At 40.4% G+C, this 20,344-nt stretch overlaps 1 protein-coding gene across 4 annotated transcripts in view; it reads left to right on the forward strand.

The window, feature by feature from the left end:
• The window catches only part of GORAB (golgin, RAB6 interacting), a 52,818-nt gene that overhangs the window by 18,774 nt on the left and 13,700 nt on the right, over nucleotides 1-20,344 (forward strand). For 2 of the 4 annotated variants that reach the window (XM_060033802.2, XM_060033829.1), the window contains one exon: nucleotides 2,718-4,574. The exons of 1 other annotated variant lie outside the window; for it this stretch is intronic. In XM_060033802.2, the coding sequence (XP_059889785.1) occupies nucleotides 2,718-3,177 (460 nt within the window). In that variant the 3' untranslated portion in view covers nucleotides 3,178-4,574. Of the gene's footprint in view, nucleotides 1-857; nucleotides 1,397-2,717; nucleotides 4,575-20,344 lie in introns of those variants that run through there. One more of the 4 variants, XM_060033811.1, reaches the window with a different exon arrangement.

The raw sequence follows: 20,344 nt of genomic DNA on the forward strand, positions 1-20,344 counted from the left end.
CTCTGATTTGGTATTATCCCCCTGACCCCCAGACTCATAGTGCAGTTTGTGAAACTAATCAATATTTTGCACATAAATCACTCTGTAAAAAATATATATATATGCGTGTTTCTGGCCAGAAGGACTTTAAATAAATAAACAAAATGCAGAATCTTCAGTGATTTATCCAGGGTGAAAGATCATTGGAAACCTAGGGATCTATTTGCAAATTTTAATTTCAATTCAGCATTCATGAGCCCAGTCAGTAAATCTTTACTAACTGACTTTGGCTGAGGGAGACCACAGACTTGCAGAGAAGGGAGGTTTGAACTGGGGGGAGAGACAAGATATGTATACCTGTAGAGAATGTTGTCAGAGCTCTTAAGCTGGATGAAAGAACATTCATAAACAGGATATGTTATAAAGTATGGAAATAAGGGATCCAGATACCCAACACAGCTCCTTTACAACAATTCTTTTAACATAGGGGTGATTGAAAAACATCTAGTTCTCATTCTTATATTTACTAGATGACAGTAAAAAAATGAAATATGAGAAATGAACATAATATAAATAAGTTTTCAAATATAAACAGCAAGTCCTTAAATTGTACATAATTTTAATTTTAGATACATGTTTAGTGGTATACTAACAGTGCGCTTTTTTATTCTGGTGCTCTGAAGAAGTAGTTCTGTTTCTTGAATGCCTACCAGGCACTGGGCTAGACACTTGCCCTGTTTATTGTGTTTAATGCTTAATTAACACTCCTATGAGATGTTATTATCATCACCATTCTACAGATAAACCAAGACTTAGTTCAAGAAACCACCCCTGGTCACCATACTGGAATTTTCAGTCACTGCATGCCTTTTCTCCAGCTTCTTCCACAGGAACCTGGCTGTGTTTTGTATTCATGATATTGAGCCTGGGACACACCTGATAAGAACAAAGATGGGAACTCCAGAACATTTAATCCATAGACTAAACTGGGGTGCATGGCATGGCCTGGCACTAAGAGTTCTGTTTAAACTGATACGAGTCAAGCCAAGCCAACCCAGGTCCTCCCTCTGGAATTTTGGGATTGGAACACTGAGGGATTGAGTGGAGTGAATTTGATGTCAAGGCACAGCTGGTGGCCATATTGGGCTGTGAATATGATAGGAAAGCCTAAATGAGAGAAACTGTGGTTTCTCAGCATTAGCATGAGCAATAGCCTTTGATTCCAATGACATGCCTGTGAGATTGCCTCTTGTATCCTACAATAAAACCCATTTTTTACCTGAGTGAGTATGACTGAATATCTGCTCGTTACATCCAGAAAAAGCCTTCAACAAAGGAGGTACACACATAGTAAATGGCAAAGGCAGGTTTTGAACCCTGGGTTCTCTAAAAGCAAGGCCTTTTATTTTTTCACTATATTTCCCTCCAAGACACAGAATCTTGCATAAGGAGATATACCTGTTTCTTTTTTGCTATAACTCTAGTATTAGAAATTATTTATTATGTTGAGTAAGGTAAGGCAGTCATAACAGGTAAGGCGTCATGGCCTTCACAACTGTTAGTGGTAACTAAATAGAATAATTAGTTGGTAGGTAGGGGTCGTCCTCTTTTCTGGGCAAAAAGAAAAGCAACGCATTATATGGAAAAGGCAAAAAAGAAGAAAAAAAGAAAAAGAAAGATTGCAAAGTGACTTCACCAAGTAGAATTACCCTACTTCAAATAAATCTGGCATTATCTACCTATGGAGTTTCTATATATATAAAAGTAATAAACTTTTCTTAATAGAAGTCTAACAGTAGTCTGTTACAGAGTGGAGAGGGTGAAAACAACTTAACCTGGGGATTCTCAACTGGGGGCAGTTTTGCCCCTTAGGAGACATTTGGTAATGTCTGGAGACATTTTTGGTTCTCACAACCAGTGGGTGCTACTGACAACCAAGGAGAGAAAGCCAGTGATGTTCTGCACATCCTGCAATGCACGGGACAGCTCCCCACAACAAAGAATTACATGGCCCAAGTTGTCAGTAATGCTGAGGTTGAGAAACCCTGCTTAAACGTATCCTGAAGTTTTCTCTTCTACTTGGTGTTTACTTCTTACTCTCACCTAGTATCATTGGGCTGGCTGCGCTCTGTCATTTCTGAACCACTGTCCATGTCCTTCTCCACCAAAATTTTTCTTCCTTTTCTACTCCATTAATCAAAAGATATGGATTTTCTACTTTCTCCATCTCTTATTATTTTGTCTCATAAATCTAACCAGTTGAGTGCTGGAGCTGGCTCGCCCTGGTTCATGAGAGAGATTTTGTGTATCTCTTCCCAATTCTGTATTCAGTGATGTCTCACTGATAGCTTGAAATTGGACATAGTAATAGTATTTTTACTACAGAAATTGATAAACACTACAAATTAGGGCTCTCCCCCACTGGAGCTAGCACACCACTGAATTAACCTCTCAGCCTGCTTTCATTCAAGCACAGCCTTGGAAAGAAGAAATGGGTGTCGAAGAATGTTGTTAGGTTAGGAGAGTCCAAATGTGCATGTTGTGGAAGTTTCAGCAGCAATAGCCTACTTTGTCTAACGTGTAGATAAGTGTTCGTAAAGTATTAATAGCCATATTTTCATCATATATATATATATATATTTCCCGATTTTGGAATTTAATTATTATTTCTAGGCCCTCCTTTGACTGTCTTCTTCAATGGAAAACTAATGGACCAGTCTTTGTACCTGTCCCTGCAGGAAGCGGTTTGACAGGGCTGAAGCAGAGTATGTTACAGCAAAGCTAGATCTACAGCGCAAGACTGAGCTTAAAGAGCAACTCACTGAACACCTTTGTACGATCATACAGCAAAACGAGCTCCGCAAGGCCAAGAAGTTGGAGGAGTTGATGCAACAACTAGATGTGCACGCTGATGAGGAGACTTTGGAGCTCGAGGTGGAGGTGGAGAGACTGCTGTGTGAACAAGAAGCAGAAGTAGGGAAACAAGTGGTTCATTCAGAGAGGCCATTTCAGCCTTCTGGGGAGAATATGACCGTAGGGTTTGCTAAAGAGAACAAAAAGCATCAAGACCAGGCTGCTTCCCCAAAGGTAGATGAACAGTGTGAAAGCTCCAGTAGCATTGCCCTTCTTGATCCAGACCAGCCAAATCAAGAAGTTGAAACTACTGTAAAAGACATTTCAGCTGCTCTGACCACATGAGGTGCCAGTGTTTGTTCTTTACAACTAACATTCAGTAAACTAAACTTTCTGTTGTAGATCATGCCATGACCTCTGATAAATGCCTCTTCAAAGCAGTATTAATTTTTAAATCCATTAGTTTTAGTATAACGTTTGAACATTCTAGAAAATCTGAGATTATGATAATTTTTTATATGGAGGCATAGTTCACCTTGATTTTGATCCAGTTCCTTCATTGTACGCTTACAAACAAGTGATTTAAAAGGATGGAAGAAAAACTACACGGTTAATAGTGTTTTTAGACCAGGTGAATACTGAAAAGTAAAGTGAAAAATGAACTCAGTACCTAATTGAACTCATTTAACTTCTCCTGGGAGAAATGTTGAGAATGAGAGTACTATTTTATGTAATCAGTAAAGAGACATAAAAGCTAACATGTGAAAAAGAATGAGGAACAACCAACAAAAGTAGTAGGTTGAATTATCTATTTGGATCTCACTAGAGTTGTAAAACACAACTTGGAAGTTGTAGTTTATGAAAAGAACCAGAAAACTTAAACCAGCATCACTTTTGTTTTCAATTTGCCTTTTAAACGGCTTTAGTTTACAACCTGAGTTTTGGTTAGTTGATACACATGAGCGCACGTGCACACACACACACACAGATAGATATACACATACCATGGTATATAAATAATTTCACTGTTAATATATTGTCTCTTTAATCGGCACGTTGATTAAATTTACCCTTCTGCAGGCTGAAAATAATATAAAAAATCTTATTGCTACTTTGGATTATCTAAAAAAGTTGATACATTTTCTTAAAGTTACCTCTAAGATATGTGTTTTATATGTTGGATATAAATTATCCTGTCATAAAACATTTAAATTGTTAAAATGATGGTTTTCTTATTACTTCAATAGTTTGTTACTGTCACTAATACTTGACCCCTACATTGTGCTATATGTGAATGTGTAAATAAATATTGTAGTTTCGTCACAAAAATCTATGAATATCACATTAAATTATGATCTATTTATCAGAAATTCCAAAAGTACAAATACTACATTTTAAGTCTTAAAGAACTATTATAAAAGAAGATAAGGACAAATGTAACATTGTATCCATAATAACTTCTGAAAAGTTGGGGACATACTATTTTTAAATGAGTTTCTTTGAGGGTATTACCTTCTAGTAATGCAGATGAACTTTGTATTTTTATATTATGTAATTTGAGTTGAATTTATAGCTTTCCATTACTGCCTTCTCTAAACAGAGGCTTTAATACAGATAGTTGTTTTTTTATTCATGAATTACATACATAAAAACGGAAAGCTTCGTTGTCTAATACACTTGTTTTTCTAAGGAATAAATGATTCTAATGCATTTATAATGTCGCCTTTCAAAGTTTTAAGCAGTTTAGTGTGTATTCTTAAGCACTATGTGGCAATAATGTATCCTGTATCTCCGTGTGGTAGATACACTTACCTCCTCTTTATAAGCCTCTTTTAGGGAAAATCCATCAATTCAGCTTCTATAATATTGGCTAAATGCAGGTAGGTACAATCTAATTCTCAGTCTATACTTTAAGTACTTATAAGGTACAAGGAGAATTGAGAACCATGAAATAAATGAATTGGATGGGAACTCAGAGATGATTCGATTTAATCATCTTATTTTACAGTTGAGGAATTTGAGAGCCAGAGATTTCACTTATGGCAGGTTGGCCGACTGGCTCATGTTAAAGTGCTAGTAAAGTTGCAGTTCTAAACTCAATATATCTCATACATATATTAGGCCATGAAGTTCACTGCGTTTTTCCACTTGAAAATTTTGCTTTATAACTCATTCAGGGTTTGTACATGTGAAATGATTTCAAATGTCTATAAAAGGTCCACTGAAACCATTATTTTGAAAAACTTACCTTACTTGGCTTTCCCAGGGTGGTATCCAAGTGCTCAGGTGATGATATAAGTGACAAAGTTATATTGCATCCGTTTGGTACAAGGCAGCTGTCTCCCATGTGTGAGAGGAACAGAGCAAATGAGTGAGAATGGAGGCTCATTGGTATGAGGACCATATGCACTGGTTTTTCCAGGATAGCCCTGATGTCTTTTAAAATCATAAAATACACTTGAAAGACTTTTGATATATGGATTCAGAAATCCACAATAATTATTTTCTTTTTTTAATATTTTATTTTATTTATTTCTTTTTGGCTGCTTTGGGTCTTCGTTGCTGCACACAGGCTTTCTTCTAGTTGCGGTGAGCAGGGGCTGCTCTTCATTGTGGTGGGCATGCTTCTCATTGCGGTGGCTTCTCTTGTTGCAGAGCATGGGTTCTAGGTGCGCGGGCTTCAGTAGGTGCAGCATGCAGGCTCTAGAGCGCAGGCTCAGTAGTTGTGGCTCGCAGGCTCTAGAGTGCAGGCTCAGTAGTTGTGGCGCACGGGCTTAGTTGCTCCGCGGCATGTGGGATCTTCCCAGACCAGAGCTCCAACCCGTGTTCCCTGCATTGGCAGGCGGATTCTTAACCACCAGGGAAGCCCCAATAATTATTTTATGAACAATTTATGAAATGTTATGAACAAAATTACTGGTTCAAAATTACTGCCATGAGTTTACTGGGATGCTTCATAGAACTGTTCCTCTCTGGTGTTTAACTCCTCTTCTCTTCCTCCCTCTTCTCAGATAGTTAGAGCTTAATGTTATCAAGGCTCTTAATGATGTGATATGTAATTTAGGAGTTAACTGCTTTGTTATCTCACTTGTTCTATTTAAAAGATAGGGTTTACCAAATTGTAGTAATTTTCACTCATTATCTTAAAAAGGCATACTTTGAAGGGTAAACATGAATTCCAGAATTTAAGAGTTATAACTTGAGACTCTACTACTTTCTTTAAATTAGAGCCATTTTTATAGGTTTCAGAGAAGCAAAATTTCCTAAAGCATGGTTCTCAATACATTTAAAATAAAAAGTTTTTCTCAAGTTTTTCACCTCTGCATAATTCTGCAGAATTATAGCAATTGCAGGTGGTAAATCTTTGTACTCACTGAGAGCACAGCTGGTTTCCAAGTCAGCTGATACAAATCTCTGATTGGAATTCCTAGAACATATTTCATTGCTAGATTGGCATTTGAATTATAGAGTAAAAAGTCAGCTATAAACCTCTCTCATTCTTTGTTTGGATTTGGCAACGTAGTATTCTCAAGGAGCTTTAAGTATTCAGCAGCTTCCTCTTCTGAGGCATTGGCACAAAATGAACTCAAGTTATTCTGACCCAGGCCATTCCCAGTAACCTTTATAAATGATGTTTTGGGTTTTGTATTTCTAAGAGCTAAGTCAGCATTTTAAAAGTCCTTGATAGATATAACTCAGTCTGCCAGACAAGACCTGGGGCCACTCTGTACCAGGGTAATTATACCCCTTCTCAACATAGATCTATCCCAGGCCAGACTTGAACTGCTCTCTGGAGGGATGAAGCAGGACGTGATTCTCCAGTCTGCCTTTACCTTAATGTCAGGCTACTTTGGCAAGCTCCTAATCCCAAACAGTTGTCTTGAAAATACAACATCATCTCTTCACGCAGTTGATCAAAAAAACAGCTGTGTGTAACTACATACATGCAGAGCTATATAAGAGGTATACAGTCTGCCTTTTGTCCTTAAGAAGCTTGTAGTCTGCTTGAAGGACTAAGATTTACATGCATAAAACAAATGCTGATAAAAGAACGTAATGTATTGTTAATGGGAAGCAAAATAAGTGACCAGTGATGCATTCTCCAGAAGTCCCAAATTTTTAGAACAGTTCTAATTTTAGAGGGTCTGTACACTTGTTCTGCGATCTCTGAATGTATTTAGGACCTGCCATATCTCGGTTTGCCTTTAGCACTGAGGAGCAACACATACACAACTAAAAAAACAACAACAAAAAAACTGCTAGACAACATGTCCAGATTTTAAGCTAAAAAATTGTAGTCACCAGAACAAGAGTGAAAGGAAGTTTTTGCATGACATGATGTAAAACAGGGGGCCCACTGGGATTTATCAGTTAAAAAAAAAAATCAAGCTTGGTAAAATGAACTTTAAGCACATACCTTTCTGACAAAGGGTTGATGGTATCTTATGTGGAGAAGAGCATAAATATAATATCTCATTACAGTAATTCAAGGTGTTGCTGAACCAAGGGGCAATAATTATTGCCCAAGCCAGAACAAGATGGAAATGGAACAGACTGGTGTGAACTCAAGGATGACAGTGTGGATGCATGTTCAAAGATCACACACATAAGAGAGGTCTTTTCAAGCCAAATGACTCTAGGCATCTAAAATAGAGCCATAATTAAGCAATAAGACGTGACAGAGAGCACATTTCTCAGTGATTATAGCATGCCTCAAGGGATAAGTCACTAGGCCAAAGGTTCACATGAGGAGTGAAATAATAACCTTGCAATGTATGGTATCGCGCTCTTAGAGGGAAAAGAAGCAAATGAATAATGGGAGTTAGAAGAGTCATTTCACAAACTCTTATTTCAGTTGTAGGGTTACACTGCCATATGTACATTACATGTAACCATTAGTTGTACCCCGCATCCTGAAGCTGTGTATTTACACCAGAGCCTTCACCTAATTTAAAACCCAGAATCTTCCATTTCAAATTTTCTTAGCCAAGCAAAAACCAAGTAATTAAGACACAAACAGACTTGAAAGTTCATAGCCGTATATATGGAACTACAGTCTGGTAGAACTATAATTACAGTTGCTCAGACCTGGCTTTTATAACTGAAAAATAACTGAAGCAACCACACTGAGTTATTTTTGTTATCTTGGCTCATTTATCTCATATGCATTTCCCTCAGAAACTACCAGTAGACATGGCCCCAGTGCCCCATAGGTCCAGAAACGTTTCCAGCTTTCTAGTCAGCTTTCCTTTCCCTACTGCTATGCTGCTGGTGGAAGATGGGGACAACTCTAGAGCTAGTGACTAACTGAACCCCACAGTACGGTGGAGGTGAGCCTTTCACTAGGATGAGAAGTGTGATACCCAGTAGCCGTCAAGTGGGGTAAACAATTTCCAGACTCTGACGGATGCCCTGAAAAGCCCAGCAGACAGAGGTAGGTATCTTACTGCCAGATGTCTCTCCATGTTTCTATGATTCTTTATCACTTGGGAAGATAGTTAAAAATCTGAACCAAAGTCAGAGGACAAGATTTTTTGTGGACTTTAATGTCTCCCTATACCAGTGAATTTTGTCTCAGGCTATTGTACCCTGGACAAAATGCTATGCAAACAATTTATCTTAGATAGTCTAGGCCCTTTTGTAACCAATGTTCTCACTCAAAATCTGTTCTTGAGAAAAGATCTGAATACAGTTGCTAGAGACTGAATGCTTGTGTCCCTCCAAAATTCATATGTTGAGCCATGACCCCCAATGTGATGGCATCAGGAGGCAAGGCCTTTTGGAAGTGATTAGGTGATGAGGGCAGAGCCCTCACGAATGGTATTTGTGCCCTTATAAGAGACTCCAGAAAACTTTCTGACCCCTTCCACCACGTGTGGGCACGGCAAGAAGACAGTCATCTCTGAACCAGGAAGCAGGTCCTCACTAGACCCAGAATCGGCCAACACCTTGATCTTGGACTTCCCAGCCTCCAGAACTTGAGAAATAAATATCTCAAGTGACTCGTTTATGAGTCACCCAGTCTATGCTATTCTGTTCATTTTTCAGACATTTGGTCCTGTCCAAAACTTCTATGAGCATATTTGGTCCATGCCAAATGGTTTTGGATGGGACCAAATATCTTATGGACCAAGTGTCTCTTATGGACATTTTGGACTGGACCAAATGTCCTTCAAGTTTCTATTATAGCAGCCCTGACAGACCAAGACAACGGCTACTTACATCTTGGGGAAACTTTAAGTCAGTAGGTTACTTTTCCCAAGGGTGTCTGCATTTTAATGTAGTGGAATATTTTAAAGTAATGTATTTTAATTTGTGTAGTGGAAATCTTAACCCCCAGCTAAAGGAATTTCAAGCATCAGAGAGCAGGTGTGAGAATAGTGCTACTGCCTGGAGAGGACTTGAGGAAATCCTGAAATCATACCCTCCTGCATGAGCTGAGAAATGAGTCCCTGAAGCCTTTATTGCTCATGCTGGAATAATCCTCATTTGAGGAAAATTACTCCAACCCGAAAAGAAACCAAGTCTGCCATTTGGGCCATATATACCAGTTATTTGTAGCTGCATAGTAAGCCATCCCAAAACTTAGTGTCTTAAAACAGCAACCACTTTTATTTGCTTATGATTCTGTGGGTCAATACTTTGGTCTAGGCTGTGCAGAGAAGTTCACTGTGATTGCTGGGGAACACTCATGTGGTTGCAGTAATTTGGTAACTTCCCAGGGCTAGATGACCTAAGAAAGCCCCACTCACATTCTGGCAATTGGGGATGTCTGTCACCTGGGCTTTTTTCTCCATTTAGTCTCTTATCCTCAAGACGGTAGCATGAATTTCTATTTATGGACGTCCCGGGGTTCTAAGATGGCAAGGGTGTAAGCTGCAAAGCTTCTTGAGACCCAGGCTTAGCAGTCACATACCTTACTTCTGCATTCCACTGCAAAGCAAGCCACTAAATTAGCCCAGATTTGAGTGGTGGCAAAATGCACTCTACATCTTGAAGGGAGGAACAGAAAGGCACTCAGAAAAGGGTTAATCATACAGAAAAGGGAGGAACTGTTGTAGGCATCTTTGCAAACAATTTAGCCACAGTCTGCACCCTCCCCCTCGCTACTATAAGTCACAGCCATTTCACATGCAAAATGTACTCACCGCCTCCCCTAAAAGTCCCTTCCTAGTCTGGTTTCAGGCATGGAGTCCAGGATCTCATCCTTTGATCAAGTCCAGATATGGATGAGTATTGCAAGGCTGAAATATTGAACAATATCCTGCAAACTAAGAAAGTTTGAGACCAAGAACTGAAGTAGGTGACTCCATAAAGTGCAATTATGGAGTTTATTATGGTAACTTCCATACAGGCAGGATCAAGCTGATGATGATCCAGAGACATTCACAGCTTCCCTCTGTACCATCAAAAAGGGCACAGGGGAATTTAAGGGGGTCAACGCTAAAAACAGAATCTGACTACTAGGGAGAAGTATGTCTGCGTTGACAGGAACCAGGAGGTTTTCCTTGCCTCCACCCCTGGGGGGTCTCATGATCACTAATCATCTGCATCAACAAAAGGCGTTCTTCCAGTTTTCGTATTAAATGAAGGCAAGAGTAAAAGTTGATAGGGAACTTATCTGGCTTGGGTGCATTGCTTGTGAGGAGGCTAAAGCTCAGTGATGCAGAAAGGGGGAGGGTAGGACTGCGGGCCTAAGATGGAGCTGACAGAATGGAGTCAACGTGGTTCAGCCACACAGTGAGGCTCCTCAGGTGTAACTCCTCCAGTGTGGCTCCTCTTAATCTAAAGACCTGTGAACTAAAATGAAAAGTTACCTGTCCTGACCACATATCAACATACAGTGGTGAGACAGAACAGCATAGCTTCAGTAGACATTCCCTTTTAAAAAGAAGAGGAACATGAGGCAAACAGAAGGCATTCTGAAATCTAGCCGGAGGTATGTTGTCAGGTCTCCCTCTTCTGGGGCCAGGGAATGTAATGAGAGCCTAGTTCTGCTCTCTGGGAGTGGCTCCCTAGTTCACAATGCTAGCCTGCACACTCGGACATCTCTTCCCTTTTCCAGAAGAAACGACCCATGTTTGCAAATGAGTAGCTTTCTCAGCCTGCTTCCTGTCCATAGAAACTTGAGGATCCAGAGGTCTCTTTTCATTTTGGAAAGTCTTAGTCTCTTTTAGTTCGAACTGGTAGTGCTTTTGTCAATTCAATTCTCTTGTATATGTCAGGGGGCTGTGACCCCATGTCTCTACTGTGGATTGAATTATGTCCTCCCAAAATATGTATGTTGAAACTCTAACCTCCAGCATAACTGTATTTGGAGATAGGGCTTATAAGGAGGTAGCTAAGGTTAAATGAGGTCGTAAGGGTGGGCCCCTGATCTGATAGGATTAGTGTCCTCATAAGAGACAACAGAAAGCCCTCATATTCTCTTTCTCTCCCTCTTTCTCTCTCTTTTTGCCTCTTTCTCTCTTTCTCTCTCTCTCTCCCTCTCCCTCATATGAGGACACAGCAAGTAGATGGCCATCTGCAAGCCAGGAAGAGAATGCTCACGAGAAATCGAATCAGCTGGAACCTTGATCTTGGTATTGCAGCCTCCAGAACTATGAGAAATACATTTCTAATGTTTGAGCTATCTAGCCTATCATGTTTTGTTATGGCAACCCAAGCTGACTAATACACATATATGTAGCAAGAACTGGGATGCTGTTAAAACAAATTCCATCCCAGCAGCTCCAAAACCCTTAACTTATTCCAGCATCTGAAGTCTAACGTCCAGTCTCATCTAAATATCATCTAAATCAGGTATGGCTTACATAAAACTATACATTTAAAAAGGGTGAATTTCGGGCTTCCCTGGTGGCGCTGTGGTTGAGAGTCTGCCTGCCGATGCGGGGGACACGGGTTCGTGCCCCGGTCCGGGAAGATCCCACATGCCGCGGAGCGGCTGGGCCTGTGAGTCATGGCCGCTGAGCCTGCGCGTCCGGAGCCTGTGCTCCGCAACGGGAGAGGCCACAACGTGAGAGGCCCGTGTACCGCAAAAAAAAAAAAAAGGGTGAATTTCACTCTATATACACATGCCTCACTCAACAAATAAGCCTTTGAGAAAAAAATAGTGACTTAAAACAACTATTTTATTTTCTCACCATTCTGTGGGTCAGCAATTCGGACTAGGATCAGAGGGGCAGTTTTTATGTTCTATACACAGCATCAGAAGCAAATAAAATGATTTTTGTTTTAAAGGGATTAAGTTTTAGGGATGGTTTTTTACACAGCAATAAATAATTGATATGGTGCAGTAGATTGAATCAGGAGCTCTTGCTTTTATATGAGGCAACAAAATACAAGTTGGCCATGAGGGAGGTCAGCCTCCCTTAAGGTGATTAGCAGAAACTCTGTCCCATCTAAGGAGGTGTGTGCCATATCTAAATGATGCCTAAACGACCTGATCAGAGCCTTCATTTGTGGTAGTATTCGGTGCAGAGAGCAAAGAATTGTGGGTTAAATTCAGATCACTACCCAAAGGGAAGCTGAGCTACTTTCCCAGAATTGCCCTTGCCTGTCTTAGGGTCTGGTTCTTGGTTATCTGTCCAGGCTGGCATCCTCTTAAGTCGTATATGGTACCACTTGTCCCTCGTATTCCATTCATGTGGATTACATCTTCAACATCGCTTGGACCAGACTGTGGGATTCTTCCACATCTGGCTTCCTCTTGGCCATTTCTATACCTCTCAGGACCAAAGAAAATTTTAGGCTCACAACTCCTTTGCCACTCTAGGACCATGGAAAATTCTCTGAGGCAACCCATACCCTTTTGCTCTAGGTGTGCCAGGCAGTGTCTCTGGCACAATGCTGGGTAGAGGGGATCTTTGGGAAGTTTGCCATCTTTTGGCTTCCAACCTGGAAATAAGGCATAGGTCTCCTTGTTCTCAGAACCTGAAAAACCCACACTTAAGCTAGGGTTCAGCCTGTGGAGGGGGGCAAGAATAGAGTGCAAGAGTCCCTTTCAGCGAGTCACCAGTATCTAACCCTCTTGCTTTGCTTTAGAATGGCCTCTTGTCTCCCAGCCAGGGGAATTTTTATTTTACGTGGGCAGGAAAATATTGGCTCAAGTTGATCAAATATTCTTCCAAATCTTTTTTGTCTGAAGCCTGAAGCTCAGCTTTTTAAACTCTGAAAGCCAAGAATTTGTCTCTTTTGTTCTCTGGTTCTGCTGTGACAACCCTCCCTTGAGGCAAGGAATGACTCATGGTCTGGCTGCCCGGTGGGGGAGGGTCAAGGGTAACAGGAAATCACGGGGAAAAACACATTTGTTAATATATAAAAATATTATCCTGCTACACTAGGATTCCTATTCTCTTTCTCATTCTTTGTTCAATGACAAACCCGTCTTTCTCCTTTCTTACAGTCTTTTGCATTAGAAAGGGGTCTTTGGGACGTAAGTAATAGAAGTCAACCCATTTTTGCCCACCGCTCCCTGAATGAAATGCAGGTGCTGAGAGAAGGAGCGGGAAGGATTTGAGACAGAAAAGTAATCATGCTTCACGAAGCCACCAGGGACGTCAATTTCTATCAGAACCAAGCTTTCTCTGTTTTCATGTTGGCTCTGCGTACGCCGTGGCGCTCTCTGGCCCCTCTGTAGATAGGGCCTGCATTTGAACTCCTCCTGCTACTGTGCTGAGACTGAAATCTTCTTGTTCTAATATATGAATTCTAATGGAACGGATCGATCAGTGTGGTCAATGATCAAGCAACAATAGCTGAGAGAGCACTTGTAGGGAAGGGCAGAATCCCATTTTACAAAGACTGCCAAGTGCCCATGCCCCACAGAAGAAAGGAAAATTCTTGAAAAATAAGAGGTTAGACAGATAGTGCTTTAGATGTCTAGTTTACTGTTCTCTGGGTGGAAGTGACTTCGCCTTTCCAAAGCTATCTTGGCACCTTATCTCTACCTACCTACCAGACTACTCACTTCATAGCTATTTAGGGATATGTCTCTCTTCTAATGGGACAAGCAACCATGGGCAAGAACTTTGTTTCTCCTCCCCACAAAGGCAAACACAGTGCCCTGCAGAGTACAGGATTCAAAAGCATCCATTGAAGAATCAATGGGGACTTCGCTGGTGGCGCAGTGGTTAGGAATCTGCCTGCCAGTGCAGGGGACACGGGTTCGAGCTCTGGCGCAGGAAGATCCCACATGCCATGGAGCAGCTAAGCCCGCGCGCCACAACTACTGAAGCCCGCGCACATGGAGCCCGTGCTCCGCAATAAGAGAAGCCACTGTGATGAGAAGCCCACTTACAGCAATGAAGAGTAGCCCCTGCTCACTGCAACTAGAGAAAGCCCACACGCAGCAACGAAGACCCAACACAGCCAAATATAAATAAATACATTTAAAAAAAAAATCAATGAATGGGAACAAAAAAAAAGAGTTAATTGAACCAATAAGCCCTCCCCCCAAAATCAATGGATACTATAAGGGGAGAAATATAAGGCATTTAATGACAGACATAATTTTGAAAAAGTATCCAGATACCTTCTATTATATGCTACAATTTTCTTTAGGCAGGGAAAGAGTTAAGCAGTCTTACACCGTGTTCATGGACTTCTGACATGATATAAAACACTACAATTTTGGCTTTTCCATTTTAGCTGACATAGTTTAAGTTGATGAATATTTTGATTTGTGCCAGTCTCAGGCAGTTTTAAATGCTATCCCTGCAGGAGTCAAGAAGTCCAGTCATAATCATAACAATATGCTTGTCAGTCAAAAGCACCGGAAGATTGTTTAGGTGCAAAGAAAGCATTTTCCCCTGAAAGGAAACAGGGCAATTGAAATCACCCACTTTTCAAGGCATTGAAGTCAAAACTGTTACCAGCTTCATGGTGTGAAAATCCAGGTCTCAGCACCCCCTTGGTCAGACTCCAGTATGTCCTGGGGCTATCCAGCCAAAAAACAAGTTACAGTCTAAAGTTCAGAAGAAATTAGACTAAAGGGAAAGCACAGCCATCAAGGTTGATTTCCCCATCATTATTTGCAGATCACTATTTCAACAGGGAATGTATAATGAATTCCCTTCCATTTCTGCAGTCAGTGCACCTTGGGATAGATTTGCAGAGCCAACTAAATCAGAGAATTCATGCAATTACATGAGATCTGGGCAGAAGAATGTGATTTTTTTCTTCCTGAACCGACCAAGCAAATAATGCTTGATAAAATTGACCTAAAGGTTATACCATAGGAACTGTTTGCATTAGAGCAGGCAAAATTAAAACATCCACATAGTATTGGGTTCGTTAGAAAAAGGGGAAAAGCCAGAAACCAATGTGGGAGAAAGAAAGGAAGAAATGAACAGCCTGAAGAAATGGATTTCAGAATTGGAGGCAGCCCAGAATTATTCAGATCTTTGACTATGTTGATGTCAGGACCTTCTTTTTTCAAAGTTAGTGTGACCTTAGCCATTCCAGCTGCTCAACAAATTTGCTCAGCAACTCTGCCCCACCAGAGGAAAATTAAAAACAAATCTGATATGCCCCTTCTTATTTTATTGCATCAATAGCAGCTTTTACATGGAAATGAACTAGTTAAATAAAAAGTTACTATAATAGAAAGAACACCTTTCACCCCCAAAGAATTCCATATACCCCATGCTGATATCAAAAGAATCTCCTCATGGGAAAGAGCAATGTGGAAAGCAGAGGGGAACGAAAATCTGGTGTTCAGAGTCCGCTGGGAGCTTCAGACAAATATGAAACAATGACTTCATGTACTAGATAAATTTCTCACATTCTTCAACCAGTTTTATTGGCTAAATACTCATGTATCCAGTTATATGAACACCAAGCCCGCCCAAAGAAGAATCTGAGTGGGTATTAAAAAATATATCCAGGGTAGAAATCTAATCATGAGCTAACCCTTTGTCCAGCAATTAACCAATGTTCCTACTAGCTGGTCATTGTTGAAGTCATCTAAAAACATGTCCATGATTATCCTCTATCTCACTGACAAGGAAATCATAACTTTGAAAAGGTAAAAAACCTTTTAGCAATAATAGAGCTGGAGGACATATACTGCGGCTCTGTCTCTTTAGCTCTGTCTCCAAATTTTTTCCTATGAGAATCTTTCTTTTCATTTAGGCCATTTCTACTTGTCCTTAACCAGGCTACGCACACATGTGCCTCTGCACCTTCAGTGTGCTCTGTTTCCCCTCTTTTCTCTTGTCTAAGCTCTGTCTTTCTATCCTTCAGACTAGATGCCTCCGTGAAACTCTCACGGGCTGCTCCAGGCTTTCCCAGGTCTCTCTCATCTGGATTCCTCTGGTACTTAGGCTAGTCTGCGCTGCCTGTGATATCTCATATGATTTCATTAGCCTCTGAAGGCCATGAGAGATAATAGAAAGTGTATAGGGTTTGGAATCTAATAGACTTAGTTGGAGATCTGGGACCTTTCCCTAATAAACTGGTAATTTAACCTCTCTGCAGTTTCATTTTCTCATGTGTAACCTGGAAATAATAATATCTAGCTTACAGAGTTCTTAGGAACATCAAATAAAGTCATATATACAGAGTACCTGGTCCCTTACACTACAAAATAAGTCAGAGCTTTGTCTCTTTTGTTCCCTGCTTTATCTTTGGCACCTAGAAGAGTTCCTAGCACAGAGCATGTTCTCAATTCATGTGTATTAAATGAATTAATGAATAATCAGTGTGCAGTAAGTGTTGGTTCTCGGGTTTTTGCTTTTTCCACTAGCCTGTAATTTTTGGAGGACAGGGCTTGTGCATATATTTCTTGGTATACTCGCTTTGATGAGTGTTTCAAGGAGCTTTGATGAGTGTTTTCTTCTGAGTCCTTGGTCTCCCTGTTTGATGACTAGATGACTCTCAATGGCACATAAAGATCTATTCATCGTGGCAGGTAACCCATTTGTCTATGGACTTCAATGCTACTCCCCACTGCTGGAAGCAGCAACACAGTAAAAATAATAACCATCTTGGAAAAAAAAAGAAAGCTATAAGAAGGCGTTTGACAAATATGTATCATTTACTAACCTTTTCCACCTGTCCAGCCCTCTGAAAAATATACCATAAAACTCAAAAATAAAAGTTAAACAATCAATAATAAAGGTATTGAAGGAGGAAGGAAGGAAGGGAAGGAGAGAAGGAGAGAGGAAGGGAGAGAGGAAGGAAAATAGAGAAAGAGAGGAAAAAAAGAAAGGAAAAAATGCCGTGAACATATCGCTATTGCCTCAAGGCTGCGTGTCTTATGTTTGTTCCCAGGACTCTCGTGACCATTCTGGCTCACGCTGGGAACAGCCTCAGAGGAGTTCTAAAGTCCCAAAAGGACAGTGGTATTTAGAGTCCAGAAATCTCATAGCACGATCTTTTCTTCAGAGACCATGCCAAGGCACCATACATATATCACAAGCACACGCTCTCGGTGTCTCTCAGAATAATAAACTAGATCTGAGAGCCTAGAAGATCCCTTCTTGATTTTAACCCAAAGACTTCAGAATTTTTTAAATCAACTTGGGCTGCGATGTCATACACTGGAGAGACAGTTTAGAGCAGTTAAGACAGGATTTCCCTTGGCATAACGGAAACCACGTGCACTATTATGGATTTCTAATGCACCATTGAGGTGGGTACCTGTTGCTTTGAAGAAAAGGAAGCCATTTCCAACCACATTTCTCCTGATTTATGCCCAAGCCCCAGAAGGTCCAGACAGGTTGGGAAAGATCTGGTAACTAGAGAAGTGACAGGGGGTGAGAAAGTATACTTTGTAAAAGACTGCAAACTTGACTCTCATCTTAAATCCTTGTCTTGGGCAATGTGTGCATTTCAGAGTTTAAATCATGTTAGTAGTTTAAGTCAGATTGAGGGTGAAAAACTTCATGGCTCTATGAATTAGGACTGGATTGTTTTGGTAAATACATTTTCTAAGTTGGACAAACATAAATTAGTCCTAACAAGGCACCCGTGATTACAAGCAGGTCTAACACCCTTCCCCATTTTCCACCCATTCTTAATTCTCTTCTATTCACATTTTTTTCCAACCAGAAAAGTGGGGGAAAAATGAGGATTTTTAAAAAACCATGTTGCACTCAGCCCTAAAAGAGAATAGAAGAGTCCAGGATGACTCAAGGACACAGGTGACTGCACGTGTCTTAGCAAGGAGGTCAGGACCAGGCAGAATCTGGATACAGGAGAGCTTTTCATCAGACAGCAGGGAATGGAAGTCCTAGATTTCAGCCTAATGTCCAAGAGCTGGCAACAGCTATCACCTGGCAGCTGGCATTCCACAGTGCTGTCCCGGAGGGCCTCCACAACTGCGCCCATGTGCCTCATCTTTCTCCTTCTCTTACTCTTTGACCTATAATCTTCTGGTGCGGGAAATTCTAGCTGCCCATCTTTTCCATTGACTCTTGTTTATACATGGAATATCTTCATATTTGTTTTTTATTAAACCTTGGGTTTTGACCTTACTATATTTTCTCATGATTGTTTTATTCTTTATTGCTGTCTCATCAATAATGGTCTCACCTTTGAATGACTGCTTTATTTCTATTAGCAAATGACTTTCTTCTTCAAGTGTCATCAGAAATAGAACAATAACACTGAAAGAAAAGACACCAGTGTCATTTTGTCCTTTTTCATACCATGGTAAACTGATCAAGTAGCTTTGAGACTTTTTGTTCACCCCACCCCGCAGGGCTACCTAATTCAGCACAAGACTTGGTTTTCTTTGAGGTTAGTGCTGTATAAACACTGTCCATTAAAATTCGACAAGGTGTCAGGTATGAATCGATTATGAGGCCCCTGATCATCTCTTTTTAGCAGAACTGAAGAGTTGATATGAATAGAGTTTTCATTGAATACTATTTCTCAGGGACTTGTTCCAAACTTTCTTTAAAGATGAAGAAAAAAAAAAAAAACCTGACGTCTTATATAATCATCAACATGGCACAATGAAAACTGCTAATATAAATAACCTAGATAACCTAATCTGCATCCCTAAGACACCTCAGCCTCCTTTGAAGAGAAGCAAAAAGGATGTCCAAATGTAAATAAACTAAAATAAAAACCAATACACCCTGAGGGATGGGGTTGTTTAGCTCACACAGTGGAATGAAAAGTGGTTTGTGTGTGTTTGCGTCTTTTTAGTTTGTTTTATTGTTGTGGTTTTAACTTCTCCATGATTAGGACTCAAGTAATTTTCTTCTTTTCTGTTATAAGTTGCTGGCAGGCTGGTCAAGATTCGGTTTCATTCTAACGTTTAGAGAAAATGATCTTCCTGTTCCATATTCAAAGATAAAAATATCTCCCAGCTAAAGTGATTGTCAATGCCAGGGCCAGGTCCCTTTTCAGGAATTTCCTTCCTGGACTTGGCCCTTCAACCTCTGAAATAACAATTGTTTTTTAGCTTTTCTGAAATGAAAATATTTACCAACAGGGTTTGATTGTACAACATCGCATCTCCTTCTTCGGTCTGCTGGGGTAGCTCATCAGACGGGCTGGTGGTGAGCCGGGGAAAAGCCAGGAGGAAACCTCTGTGGGCAAAGGAGGGAAGGAGAGAGAGAGCAAGAAAGAGGAACAAGCCCTGACTATTTGACGTGCACACAGGAATTTCAAAACAGGCTGCAGGGCTGAGTATCCAAACGGAGGAAACGTGTATCAGATGAAACACCCACGCTTTGATCTTTCTTAGAATGTAGTTCTTTTTGGCAAAAACGCTTTCTCCTCCATACTCATTACAGAAAAGAACTTGTCGTTGCCAATCAATAAGGATAAAGCAATAACAATAGTGTTAACACCTTCCCAATGGGAAAACAGTGTTGGGAACTGTGCATGCTATCTGCTCTTGGCTTGGTTTCATATTTTAAAGGGGATTTGGCAAAATAATTAGATGCTTCTGTCTACCTCTGTTCTATCCTATCCAAACCCTATGCAGCTTAGTAAACTGATGTCAGAGGAATTTGGCAGGATGCTTAGTGATAGCTTCTCAAATGAATGTATAAGTAGGGCAGAAATAGCCTTTCTGAAGGATACTTCCTATCTCAATCCCTAATGTATTAAGTTAATGCTGAGTAATGCTAATACCAGGGATGGTGTTGAAATGGGATGACGTGGTGGTGGGGTAAGGGCATTACGTCATTTGATTGTTTTCCTCTGACAAGAGTGACATCCTCCAGGGGCAGAAAGCACAACCCTGCTCCAAAATGTCAACACTCCTCCAGGAACAAGGCAGTTTACAACATGACAACATTTTCATCTGTGGATTAACCTCAAGGACGATCTGCTATTTGCTAGATCTCTCTTATTTTTTGAAACTATCCTCAGACATGAAAAAAGGATTATTATTTGGTAAGAGAGGAAGGTGAAACTCACTTTGAAAGAGAGCCCATTACATGTCAGGCATTCTGCTAGATGCTTGAAAATTTTATTTCTTTTTGTCTTCATTATAACTTTATCTGGTTCTGTTATTATCCACGATTTGTGAATGAGCAAAGCATGAGTT

Source organism: Delphinus delphis, chromosome 1, assembly GCF_949987515.2.
Source record: "Delphinus delphis chromosome 1, mDelDel1.2, whole genome shotgun sequence".
NCBI classification, from domain to species: Eukaryota; Metazoa; Chordata; class Mammalia; order Artiodactyla; family Delphinidae; genus Delphinus; species Delphinus delphis.